Genomic DNA, 14,059 nt, shown 5'->3' on the forward strand with positions numbered 1-14,059 from the left:
GTGTTGAGCTATGTTTTCTCTCTACAACCACTGAAGCCTACTCTTTTGAGATGCCTACTTGTCATGCCATGAAAATTGCTGAACAAGCATGTTCCTTACCTGATTCCATTACTCACTTAATTAACCAATATGATGACATCTTTGATAAACCTACGGCTTCACCTTCCACTTGTCATGGCTTTGATCACATGATTCCAATGAAAGAGGGGACATAACCTTTTAATCTACGACCTTACCGTTTTTCAGTGGTGCAAAAGGATGTGATTGACAATATTGTCCAGGAGATGTTGGACCAAGGCATTGTGTAGCATAGCAACAACCCGTTTGCTTCACCCACGATCTTGGTGCGCGAGAAGGATGGTCCATGCCATGGCAACTTTGAGTTGATTTTTGCAGGCTCAATAATTTGACTATGAAGGACCGTTTTCCAGTTCCATTAATTGAGGACTTTATGGACGAATTACATGCTTCTACCATTTTCTCCAAGTTGGACATGCAATCAGAATTCCACCAATTGCTTATGGCTCATGGGGAGCAACACAAAACGACTTTCCAAAATCATAGTGGACATTTCAAGTACCTAGTGATGCCATTTGGGCTCACAGATGCTTTGGCTTCATTTCAGGCTCTCATGAATCAGGTTTTTAAGCATTTCCTCCAAAAATTCATTACTATATTTTTTGATGATTTATTGGTTTATAGCCATTGTCTTGAAGATCATTATAGTCATATCCAACTAATTTTATCACCAAGGAGGGAGTATCTATTGATCCTCATAAAACTCTTGTTGTTACCTCTTGGCCATTACCAAAAAACTTCAAGCAGTAAAAGGCTTTCTAGGTTTAGTTGGCTATTACTGCAGGTTTGTAAGAGATTTTGGAAAAATGGCCAAGCCATTAACTGAATTACTAAAGAAAGATATTTTTTGTCCCGAATCAGGAAGCTACAAAATCTTTTATTGCATTGAAACAAACACTTGTTTCTGCTCCAATTTTGAGTTTACCAAACTTTTTCAAACGATTCACTGTTGAGACGGATGCATCACGTAAGGGCATTAGGATCGTATTAATGCAAGATCAACATCATATTTCTTATATCAGCAAATCTTTAGGAGCTAAAAACGGGTCATGTCTGTTTATAAAAAGGAACTACTAGCTATAGTTTATATAGTGCAGAAATAGAGTTCTTACCATGCACATGCACCTTTCACTATTAAAACAGATCAAAAGGGCATCAAATACATGTGATCAAAAGTTAAATACCCCATTTTAGCAGGTTTTGGTGGCTAAATTGCTAGGATTTGATTTTGATATTCAGTATAAAAAGGGTTCTTCTAACATGGATGCTTATGCACTAGTATCAACAAAAGACGGTGCTGAACTATTGGCTTTGGTTTTAAACAATGTAGGTATTGGTTTAGTAGAAACTATCCAACTTGCTAGGCAACAAGATCCCCACCTCAAAACCATTATCACTAATCATCAACAAAATCAAAATTCACATGATAAATACTCCCGAATCAGAGATGAATTGAGAAGAAAAGGCAAACTAGTTATTGGATCTAATCCTACCAACAAGGAATATATTCTTTAATGGTTGCACATCTTAGTTGTAGGAGGTCACTCAAGCAGAGATGTGACAACTAGTAGGGTCAAATCTCTTTTTTATTGGAAAGGCATGACCAAGAACATCATCACGTTTGTCAAAAATTGCGATATTTGTCAAAAGAATGAACTTGATCTTGCCGTTTATCCTGGTTTATTGCAACCTTTACCCTTCCCTAACCAAGTGTGGACTCATATTAGCATGGATTTTGAAGAGGTGCTTCCTTCTTCTACAAGAAAACAAGTCATTTTTGATATACTTAGCAAATATGCACACTCCATGGTGAATGTGTTCTGACCAACCAACTCAGTGGACTAAGTGGCTCTCCCTAGTTGAATGGTGGTACAATACAAACTATCATTCATCCATTCATGCTACTCCATTTGAAATTTTTTATGGACAACCCCCTGATACATCTGCCTTACTTTCCTGGTGCTTCTTCCAATATGACTATGGACATATCTCTGTTGGTCAGTGAAGAAGCAATTAAACTCATCAACTCTCATGTCCCTCGTGCACAGAATCAGATGACATAGCAAGCCAATAAATACAGGAATGTTTGCGATGCGGTTTGGACGATTTTGACGCTAAAATTCATCCGAATCGCAACAGAAAAAATATGGTTCGATTGACTTTTGTAAATGAAACTGAACCAAACCAAACTAATGCGATTGAATAAGTTTGGTTTTTTCAAGATTTTTATTGAGTCATACGTACTATTAAATTTTGTGTTTAGTCATTATTAAATTACAATAAATAAATTTATAATTGTAAAAATAATTTTATAATTTGATCCATAAATATGAATTGTGTCTTAAAATTTATCTTATGTCTAAAGAATAATATACATGAAATTACATTCTTAAATAAATTTTAAATAGTATATTGTGTAATTATAAGCAATTGCATAAGTGATTATGATAGTTTGATAACATTTAATTTTTTTTATCATCAATATTTTATATATAAAGAGATACAAAAATAAGTAAATTATTTTCTTTTCTTTTAATCTTATCACTATAAACGTACACAAACTACAAATGAAAACAAAAACAAATATATACTAATTTTATTTCAAATAAAAATAATAGTATTTATAAATAAATAATATTTTATTTTTTTATATGTAAATTAAAATACTTATATAAAAAATACTATAAAATATATGAATAGTACTTGTTGATTTTTCTTTAAAAATTTAAAAAATATATAATGGTATGGATTTTGTAGTATAATAAGGTCCAATTTGGTTTGGTTGACTTAGCATAATACAAATTGTAAATCAAATTGAACTGCGTGATTATGTTAGAAAATGACTCAAACACATTTAAATCAAATATAATTTTTTTTTGCATTTTTCGATTTGGTTCGGTTTAATTAGCTATTTTCGATAGGACCTGTTCAATTTTGAACACCCTACTTACTGTTAACGAATTGGGATTGCTAATCTCATCCTATGAGGTGGAATAACACCCCATGAAAATTCGAAAATACCCCTCAGATTTCATAAATGTATCTTCAGACGCGTCTCTTACACCACTGAAACACAATTCAATTGAGTCACACCTTTTTTTCAAAAATATGTTTCGGAGATGCATCTCTGGACCAACCCTATCATTTTATTCCTAATTCACCAAATTAGTGACTTTTCCGGAGGTGCATCTCCGAAATTGTGAAGTAGGAAATTGAAAAGATGTGACCTTTGCAGTGTCAGCTTATTCCGGAGACATCTCCGGAAAAGTCAAACACCATTTTTTGATAAAACATAACTTTGCATGATCAAACTCCATTGTCAACCAGGGCCGGCCCAATCAATCTGGAGGCCCTGTTTTAATTTAATAAATAGGCCTAAATCTAAAATATATATATAATTTAATAATAAAAAAATACACTAAAAATTCAAAGTATTGTTTAAACTAATAATATCTTTTTATACAATATAAAGTTTCTAACTACTTAAAAAGAGCCTTCCTCCTAACACTTTTTGAAGCAAATTCATCAACCAAATCCTCATATTTTACTGTCTCCAAAAGATCATTTTCAACTGCTATCAACGCCAATCCGTTAAGTCTTTCTTGTGACATGGTAGACCGCAAGTAAGTCTTTAACAACTTTAATTTTGAAAAGCTTCTTTCTGCAGAAGCAACTGTCACAGGAATAGTCAACAAAATTCTATATGCAATAACTGTATTAGGAAAACAATCCAAGCCTTTTGAAAATAATAATATATCAGTAGGTCTTATGATTTCTTCAGGCAACATTTGTCTTAGTAACTTTAATTCCTCAAAAAATTCATTCCCGTCAATGTCAGATTGCTCATTATGTTTCAGTACTCGTTCAAAGTTACTACAAAAAGACTTCAAAGTTGCATCATCCAATGATTGTAACTTGTGAGAAGTAAACAAGAAACCAAAAATACTTTCATACTCTTGGTATTGCTCAAATCTCTTATTAAGAGAAACAACAGCTTGATCAACAAGGTAAAGAAAATAATTAACCCTGAAAGATTCCTCTTCAGATAGCTCGACTGCTGGTGTATTCAAATTCTCATCAAACTGTCTTTTTCTTTTAATTATACGCCTTTGAGGAAATATTGGAGCGATATTCAATTCAACCGCAATTTCCTTAGCATTAACCAATGCCTTATGAAAACCTGTTTCTCTATATCCTTCAAAAAATGAAATCAACTCCTTTATTTTTTCCATAGCAACATCAATAAGCATATCCTTTTCCTGTAAAAGCTTGCTAACAAAATTAATTGCAGATAATATTTCAAACCAAATAATTATAGCCATCAAAAATTCAAAATCACCAAGCTCATTAGTTGCTAAGGATTTAGCTTCATTTTGTATCTTAGGATCGAGATCATGTTCTGACACTTCAAGTAAAGCTTCTGTAAAATCTGACATTTGAGTTCTTATAGCTTTGACACTTTCAACACGACTTTCCCAACGAGTGGATGATAATGATTTTGGAGTCAACCCTTTTACATTATCTTTCAAAATTTGCCATCTCTTTGTTGAATTAGCAAAAATTGTGTAAATGCGTTGAACAACTCCAAAAAAATTCCTAGCTTTATTACAAGAGTTAGCCATATCACACAATGTCAAATTAAGACTATGACAACCACAAGGAGTATAAAAAGCTCTTGGATTTATGTCTAAAAATCGCTTTTGTACACCTTGATGTTTTCCTTTCATATTTGACCCATTATCATAACCTTGTCCTCTTACATCAAATAGGTCGAGACCAAGTTCTTTCAATTCATTTTGTAAAACATCAAAAAGCCCTTGACCAGTTGTATCATTCACATTCAAAAATCCTAAAAATGATTCCTCAATGCTAATAGAAGTTGAAGAAACATCCACATATCTTATTATCAAAGACATTTGCTCTCGGTGACTAACATCCGGAGTACAATCAAGTATTACTGAGAAATACTTTGCTTGTTTGATTTTTCTAATGATTTCAATTTTAATTGCAGAACCAAGTAATGAAATCAACTCATTTTGTATTTTATGTCCAAGATAATGAGTGTGAACTTTTTGAGTTGTAACACGTCTAACATGTTCTTGGATAATTGGGTCAAATTCAGCTAACATTTCAATCAAACCCAAAAAGTTGCCATTGCTATCTTCGTACAACTTTTCCTTAGAACCACGAAATGCCAAATTATGTTTAGCAAGAAATTTCACTATTGAAATAACTCTTTTTAAAACATTTTTCCAGTGATCCTTTTCTTTCTCAATTAATCTTTGAGTCGTTTTATCAATAGTTTGAAATTTCTGCAACCTTTGACGATACTCATACCAAGTAGTCATATTCTTAACATGTTCCATGCCTAACTCGTGCTCTTTAATTCTTGCACCAACATGTGACCAATCACTATAACCCTCATTTGCTAATTGTCCCCTACCAATCCCATTTTTTAAAACTTTACAACAGAAACAAAATACTCTATCAAGCTCTTTTGAATAAACAAGCCAATCTCTATCACACTTCTCTCCATTTGCTAAAGCTCTAGTATACAAATTAGTCGTAAAGCGTCGATTCCAATTATCTCTAGGACCCCTCACAATAGAATTATCCCGTTTAGGCCCTTTCATAACTAATAAATCAATCATTTTAGGTTGAAGACGATCCCAATTTCTTGGATCAAATATATCGTAATCAACATCATCATCATCATCATCATCATTAACTTCCTCAAGATTATCATCATCATTATTAACTTCATCATCGATAGGTACACTATCAGCATTATCATTTTCAATAGGCACACTATCAACATTATCATTTTCAATGGGCACACTATCAAGAATTTCAACATTAGTATTATCAACATAATGACTTTCATTTGGAACTTGTGGTTCTTTTATCAAAAATTTATCAAGAGCTCCTGCTTGAGATTGAATTAACTCTTCAATTTTTTTCCTTTTCTTACGTTTATCATTTCCACATTCATACTTTCTATTCTTAGGAGGCATAATAGGAGGCATAGTAAAAAAAAACCTGGAATATCTCACAATGTCTTGTGTCCGCCAATGATCAACTCTGCAATATTTACTAGCAATCGATCTATTTGTAGCCTCGTTGTTAAATTAAGTTCCTACAATAAATTATTAATTAGTGCAAGCAAAAATAGTACCAGAAAAAAAAAACATGTTTGTAATCATCATAAAATGGGATTATTAATAATACTTTAATTATATTATCACTATTTTTACTAACACTACTATGAAATATACAGAAAATAAAATGCTCCAAAATTAATTATTTTTAATTTTATCTTACTGTTGTTGATATTTTCTATTACAATTAATTCTAAATTTTAGATTCTATCATAAACTATTGTCTATTGAGATAATTGAATGAGTCACACACATAGAAATGACATACTCTTGACACAACAATATAAAAAGCACTTCTTTGACAGCTTGCAATCTTTCTATCACACTTCTTTGACAACTTGCAACCTTTCTACTTTTCAATTAGTTTTTAATATGAACTAATCAAAACTCAAAAGTATAAAGTAATAAAAAAATACAAAATAATCTCATAACTCATTATTCTACTTATACCATTTATTTGACAGCTACTACTCGGCACTCACTATTCTCTATTCATTTCTCCATCTCTATTCTTTTCTTCTTTCTTCTTTGAAACCTAACTTAACCCATTTCTTCTTTTCTTTTTACAGTAAAATTAACTCAACCAATTTTAAAATTTTAGGAGAAAAAAAACACAATAGAGCCATGGGAGAAAGAATCATAAACCAAGAAACACATACAAGTTTCTATCTATGTATGTTCTTTCTTTAATTTTATATTTTTTTTCTTTCAAAACATGAAGATAAACTACTTTGATTTGAACAAACTTACCGATTAAACTGCACTGCCGTCGTCTCACACTCTCACCGTCGCCGTTTTGTTTTTTTCTTTCTAATATTGTTTTGTTTTTGGTTTATTATGTGATGTATATAAACAACTTTGTTTTGGGTTTCTTTAATGCCGACGTTTCATTTTCCTTGGCGTCTTTTCGGTTTTAGGTTGCGTTTGGAATGAGGAAAAATAATATATATTTTAAATTTTTTCATATTAATTAGATTTAAAAAAAAAAAAAATAGGCCCCCAAAATTTTGGGGCCCAGTTCCATAGAGCCTGTTGCGCCTGTGAAAGGCCGGCCCTGTTGTCAACCTTTATCAAAACTCTTGCAAAAAAATCCTTCAATTCTCAATCAAGATTTTAGCTCAAAAACTTCAGTATTGTGTTTCATCAAATCATAAGGAGCAAAATAAGCTAGAATTCAAGGTAAAGATCATTCATTTCATTATTCACTGCTCACATTAATCGTGTTTTTGTGTTGTCAAAGTTACGTTATTTTCGGAAATCATCTCTAGAACCCAGATGAATTCCTACGAAAATGCATTTTCAGAATGTCCCTTGTTTCAGTTTTTAAATGTTGTGTTTTTTTTACAGTAGTTATGGTTCACCCGAGACATCTAAATTAGGGTTTGTTGTTGTAATTGGAAGATCCGACAATGATTAAGATAAAAGAACTGTATTTGTGACAATGAGATGCAAGAGAAGTAGGACATATAGAAATCCTCTCCAGAAATTCAAAGGAGATGACACCGGTTCGAAAAAATGTGAGTGCCCTTTTAAGTTGCGTGGTTATCTGTTGTCGAATAAAAAATGGAAATTTAATGTCATTTGTGGTTTACATAACCATGAGTTATGTGTCAAGTTAGTCGGGCATCTAATTGCATGTCGCCTAATGTCAAAAGAGAAGGAAACCGTTATGGGCATGACATTGAATATGGTGCAATCTAAAAACATACTTAACCTTTGAAACACAAGATACCCGGAAACATCTCAACTATCAAGCAAGTTTACAATATTGTGTCAATCACAATAAGGCGGTAAGGGGGATAGAATTGAAACGCAACAACTTTTAAAAAAAAATTATGATAACAATTATGTATCAAGGTACCAAACTTACGACGATGGAGTAAGCGTTCGAGATATATTTTGGACTCATCCATATTAGATAAATTTGTTCAATGTATTCCGTACGGTTCTTATCATCGATTCAATCTATAATACCAACAAGTATAGGCTTCCACTATTGGAAATTGTTGGTGTCACCTATACAGAGAAGACTTTTTCTGTTGGGTTTGCATTGCTGGAGAGTGAGAAAGAGGAAAGTATTTCTTGGCCTTTAGAAGTCTGTAGGACAATGTTGAAGGACAAAGAAGTCATGCCTAAAGTCATTGTCACCGACCTCGATACCACCTTGATGAATTTGGTTGCAAATGTCTTTCTTACTTCTTATGCATTACTTTGTAGGTATCACATCACAAAGAATGGGAGAAGTAAAGTTAAAAATGTGGTTGAGACGAAACAAATTAACGGCGTAAATGAAATAATTGTCAAAGCAAGCGTCATAATGGAAAGAATAATGGACGCGTGAACTGTGATAATTAATGCTTCTACAAAATAATTTTATGTTGATGTTGTTATACAATTTAGAAAGGTGTGTGAGAAATATCTAGATTTTTTGAAATATGTTAAAAGTACAATTCTGGATCAGATAAAGGAAAAGATTGTTTGTGCTTGGACCAATAAGATTAGACATCTCAGAAATACAACAACTAACCAAGTTGAGTATGCCCGTGCGACATTGAAGAACTTGTTGGAAAATAGTAAGGGTGATTTGTGTAGGGATTTGGACTCTGTACACCAAATGATCCAAAATCATCATAATGAAATACAAGCATCATTTGGTCGCAACATATCTCGGGTCGGATTGAATTTTATTTTTCACGAAGCAAAACGAGCCGAGAATGTAGATTTTGATAGCACAAGATTGAGAGTTTACCAAATTGAGCGAGATTGAGCCAGAAATGTAGGTTTCAATAGCACAAGATCATGACCGATGATTTTTTTGGAAAGGATGCAAGAGTTCACCAAATTGAATGAAATTGAGAGAGATTCAAATAAACAAAAGTCAAAGGCGATATCACTCATAGATATAGATTTAGACGGTGACACTTGTTACTGTTCATTTTAGTGTTTGTATGTAATATTGAATTAATATTGATGACGTCAAATATATATATTTTCAAAGAAATTAACACATGTTTCAGTTTCTAAAAAATTTCAATATTCTTCTTTCCAAAACAGGTTCTGCTTCTCACTGTTATGTGTTCTTGCAATGTTGGGTGTTTACGAAGATACATTTATGGACGCATTTAAACTATTGAAAAAAATACAAACATGGTGGTTCCGGAGATGCATCTCCGGAATGTTCCTTGGTACAAGATAAAAATTCTGAGGTTCATATTGGTCTAAAATTTATATAAATATGAACTCCCATTTTATTTTTTTATACCATTACATTACATCAGAATGAACATCAATCGGAATACCTAATAAGTCTACTTCAACACGGCGGAGCCATCGACTGCATTCAAGTTCATTGAGTATGTGTTTCGGTACATTCCTTTTGATGATTTGAAATTCATATTATGATCTGAAATTCATATTGGAAGAACTCCTACCATACGATGACAATAAAAAAATTGTGAAGTTCGAGTACCGTTCACCCTCAGCTGACAATATAGGGAACGTTGAATTCAACAGCTTCGAACCCAAGATTGTTGTATATGTAAGGGCTATGTGCAATACATTTTTAAGTTACAAATATAAATTTCTGATCGAGCTGGATGCGAAAATAGCGAGATCTGTCGAAAATATTGTTAGGATGTTGGAATGTCCACCTCGACGCTGCTATGACTCATCTATATAATGTCTGGTTATTTCTGTAATATTTCATCTTTTAAGTTATCAAATTTAATTTTAACTTCAATATACATCAATTTGTATCTGTGTTTTTGAATATGTTTTTCAATATATTCCAGAAATGCATCTTTAGAATTAAGAAATTCTGTCATTTGGGGTGTTGTCAATAACAAATGTGATTTATGTTTGTGGGTTCCGAAATTTAAAGATATTTTGGATTTTTCACTATGCCTAACAAATTATGCACTTAAGGTAATACACTGGCCGTGTCAGCCAGCCTGTAAAACATGTTGCAGAGAAACTAAATCTCAAAATATTAACAAAACAACCATCTTAAAGAATTGAACTTTGACTTTCGTAGAAGGTTCCTCCCGAATACCGAAAATCACATTTTGCACCTTTACATTTGACCTGAATTTGCATCTCCATCATGGTTCTTTCCTTTGTTTACCGTTTGATCTCTCGTTTGATAGCTGCGATCATGGCTCTTTTTCAATTTAAAACTGAGGAACAAGCAGTCTCTTTGAAACTTCTGGTAAACACAGAGACTAACAAAGTTGTATTTGCTGAAGCAGATAAAGATTTTGTGGATATTCTGTGCAGCTTCTTAACATTACCATTAGGTACCATTGCAAGACTTGTTCAGAAAGACTCGGATATAGGCCCCATTAGTATTACAATTGGTTGTCTCAACTCTCTCTATCAAAGTGTGCAAAATCTTGGCTTCTTGATTAATTATAACTCATCTGAAGATTATTGCAACACTCTCAAAATTAACATTGATGACACTTACCCCACAAAGTACTATGTATGTGCCGAGTTTCGTGACTTATACTATCCATATTATGACTTAAGTATAGGTAACAAAAAACATTATTGTTGCTCGGGGCATCCTTTGTCCCGTTCCGTTTCTCTGTCACATTTTTGCTATGGATTTGTGAAGGATGCTACAAGTTTTGTTATTAGTGATGATTTAATTGTGTCGCCGCACTCCATGGATCACACAATCTTTGATCTCACCAAGAGCTATGGAGTAAAAAACACAAGCTCGGTTAAAGAAATGACTGTCCATGTCACTAAGGAAAAGGTTTTATATTTACAATTTTATTTCCTAAATCATTATTCTTAGTAACATGTATTCTTCGGTACAATTTGTACTAATTCATATTTTGCAGGTACTGGATCTGTTAAAGTGTTCATTGTTTTCCAAGACACCTCTAACTGATGTGTTTTTAGGAATGAAACCACTTATTGACAGATCAAGGATTTTCTCTTGTGATGTTAAAGACGTTATCAGTGATGATATTCATATCACCGCGAAGCTGGTGGTAAGAAAATCAGATGATGTTATATTGTATGCTCAAGGGGGACAAGATTTTGCAAACTTAATTATTCGGTTTCTAACATTTTCGTTGGGCGGAGTTTTACGCAAGTTAGAAGGGAATGATTCTTTGGGTGGTATTGATGGATTGTGCAAGAGTATAGCTGATTTAAATGAAGACAAGTATTTCATGTCCAAAGAAGCAAAGAAAAGGCTTCTGGAGCTAAATGTTATGCATTATTATTGTACTTTTCTACGGGATACTCCCAATCAAAGAAAAACTAAGGTCACACTTCACAAGAGTAAGGAACTTTTGGATTATGGGGAAAATATAAGAAAAATGATATTGGCTAATGAAACCTCTACCATACCGCCTATGGGACGTCGATTTCGTGTCAAGGTACCAGAAATGTATATGGTTACGGATGATCTGGTCGTAGAACCGATGATGTCTCCAATTTCATCTGTGTATTTACTTAACCGTTTCAAAACTTCTCTTGATGATTTGGAGGAAAAAGTTATCACCATTGGCCTAAAAGAGGTAATTATAATTATAAAAAGTTAAAACTATTTTGCGTTTGTGTTTGAAGTTTTTATCTGTTACGAGACTGATTATATAGCAATGGTGTATCTCATGTTATTGTATCCCTGCAGAGTCTGAGCATATTTAAGGAAGCTTTAAACTCAACATCTGCACTCACAAATGGTCTCCGTCAACTGTTAACCGAAGCTAAGAAGGAGAAATAAGAAAGATGAACATTGTTTTGTAAGATATATATGTCAGATCAAAATTTGTAACCGAAAACAGCATTGTACCTTTATATTTTGCGTTTATTTCAGCTCATGCATTAATGTCTTATAATGAAAGTTTTGCAAGGTCTGTTTTGTTTCTTTCCCTCTCCAGATAGAGATACAAGTTACCAACTAACTCTCAATTCTCAAAACAGCTTTGCACATTGGACTTCAAACTCAGTCGCAGGGAGTAAATTTTTCTTCATAACTATGAAATTAGATAGTAAGTTATACAATCAAGGAACAGATATTGCAATAATTGTTTCATGAACATTCTTAGAATCAGTTTGGATGATCACTTTCGAAATAAGTCTGCTATGGATTAACTTGAGTCCTTCCAAAATACCCCACAATTCTGCAATCATTATACTGCATCTTCCAAGAGATTTTGTGGATCCGGCAATCCACCTACCATTGTTGTCCCTGATTATTCCTCCACATTCTGCCTTATGATCTAATGAACTGCCCCATCTGTATTCAGAGCCATCCAATTAGCCTCAGGGGTTAATACACAAAAATTATATTTTTGATTTTGATGCTACATATTTTGTCTGGGAATCAGAAATGAGAAGAGAAATGAGAAGGTGAACGACGTAGATATAGATGGTGTATTATGGCTTGTGACGCAGTGGGGTAGGAGGAACTGAAAGGTTAGCACTCCAACATTCAAATTACTATATGAAGAAGAAGAGTGAAATGAGAATTGTATTTAAAACTTGTTACTTGATTTTGGCGTCTTTTCTATATATAGTAGAGAGGGAATAAGTAACTTCCTATTAGTTATAAGTGAATTGTAGAGAGTCGTTGGATGTTTTACAATTGAGATAATTGGTGATCATTGTAACGATAGTCTTCGCATATTAGGAAGATTATGGAAGGAATAATACCTTTTATTTTATTGTTGGTCGGGATCGGTATGGTCAGAATTAATCCATCTGAGGTCGATCTAGCTGACACAGAACAGTTTTCCCCAAGCCTAACCGTCCTATAGGAAGGTAGGGGCTGGATATTACAACCCCAGATGTCGGGCAACCCTTGATTATTTTTAAGACGGATAATTGGGAATCGTTTAGTTTCTTTGAAAGAAACACGCATTTAATGTACCTTACTTCAAAACGTCTTTTTCATAGATATCAACATTGCAGTTTTTGGCAATTGTAACTTCTTTGAGTGTTGTGTGTGACTAATTAGACGTGTTTGGTGGAACTTTTTTCCTTTCAAGACATACTTTTCTCCAAGGAGAACAAGTACCTTCTTCTCTTTTTCAGTGCTTTCTTTTTTCAGTTCAACAGTTTAACTGTTTCACTCTTCTACCTTTCATTTCCTACAATTGCAAAGTTAATGCACTATGAATAAGAAATTACATAAATATTCATAAGTCTCAAAAGGATATTCCATTTTATTGAATGGATATGGTATATTCTTCCACTACTTATATTTTCGCCATACCAGGTGGTCTTGATGGTGCTTTTACAAAAGTTGGTTAACCATCTGATTGGGGAATTGTGATTCCTTATGAGGACGAAAGAATATGTGACAAGTATGGCGATTGTGTCATTTCTTTTTATGAGTGTATTTTTTCCACCATGGGCCTTCGTCTCCCTCTTACCGCTTTTGAGATAAAGGTTCTAAAATATTTTGTCATGGCGCCTTCACAACTTCACCCGTCATATTGGGCATATATGAGATTCTACCAGTATTGATGTGAGTATGTAAAAGGATAACAATGTGTGTTCTCATTCCTTCACCTCTTCAAATTTCTTTGTAACTCGATGTCCCATACTAGAGGTAGACGATTACTCTGCCTCAACTCGATTATTCATGGGTTCAAACCTCTTCTGGAGCTCCCTCCCTTTGGAGACCAATTCTTCTTGGTAATCCCCGTCATCCCTGTAACACCGTAAATCCCGCATATAATTTTAAAGCATAATTTAATATAAAAACTCAACCAGATAGGGTGTGACTCACATCAAAATTTCACATAAAACCTGTCATCGCATTCCCACTTTCAGTTAAGGTATCATCGCAGCGGAATCAT

General features: G+C 33.4%; 2 protein-coding genes across 2 annotated transcripts; one reads left to right on the forward strand and one right to left on the reverse strand.

Annotated features, from left to right (window-relative positions):
• Nucleotides 1–3,557: 3,557 nt before the first annotated feature.
• Nucleotides 3,558–5,729, reverse strand: LOC127131219 (uncharacterized). The gene has a single exon (XM_051060151.1). It carries the CDS (start codon nucleotides 5,727–5,729, stop codon nucleotides 3,558–3,560), a length of 2,172 nt encoding a protein of 723 aa, XP_050916108.1.
• Nucleotides 5,730–10,286: 4,557 nt separating this feature from the next.
• Nucleotides 10,287–12,088, forward strand: LOC127127574 (uncharacterized). Its single transcript, XM_051056787.1, has 3 exons — nucleotides 10,287–10,995; nucleotides 11,084–11,770; nucleotides 11,884–12,088. Exons 1-3 carry the CDS (start codon nucleotides 10,339–10,341, stop codon nucleotides 11,974–11,976), a joined length of 1,437 nt encoding a protein of 478 aa, XP_050912744.1. The 5' UTR covers nucleotides 10,287–10,338; the 3' UTR covers nucleotides 11,977–12,088.
• The last annotated feature ends 1,971 nt before the right edge of the window (nucleotides 12,089–14,059 follow it).

The sequence above is a fragment of the Lathyrus oleraceus genome, chromosome 3, assembly GCF_024323335.1.
Source record: "Lathyrus oleraceus cultivar Zhongwan6 chromosome 3, CAAS_Psat_ZW6_1.0, whole genome shotgun sequence".
NCBI classification, from domain to species: Eukaryota; Viridiplantae; Streptophyta; class Magnoliopsida; order Fabales; family Fabaceae; genus Lathyrus; species Lathyrus oleraceus.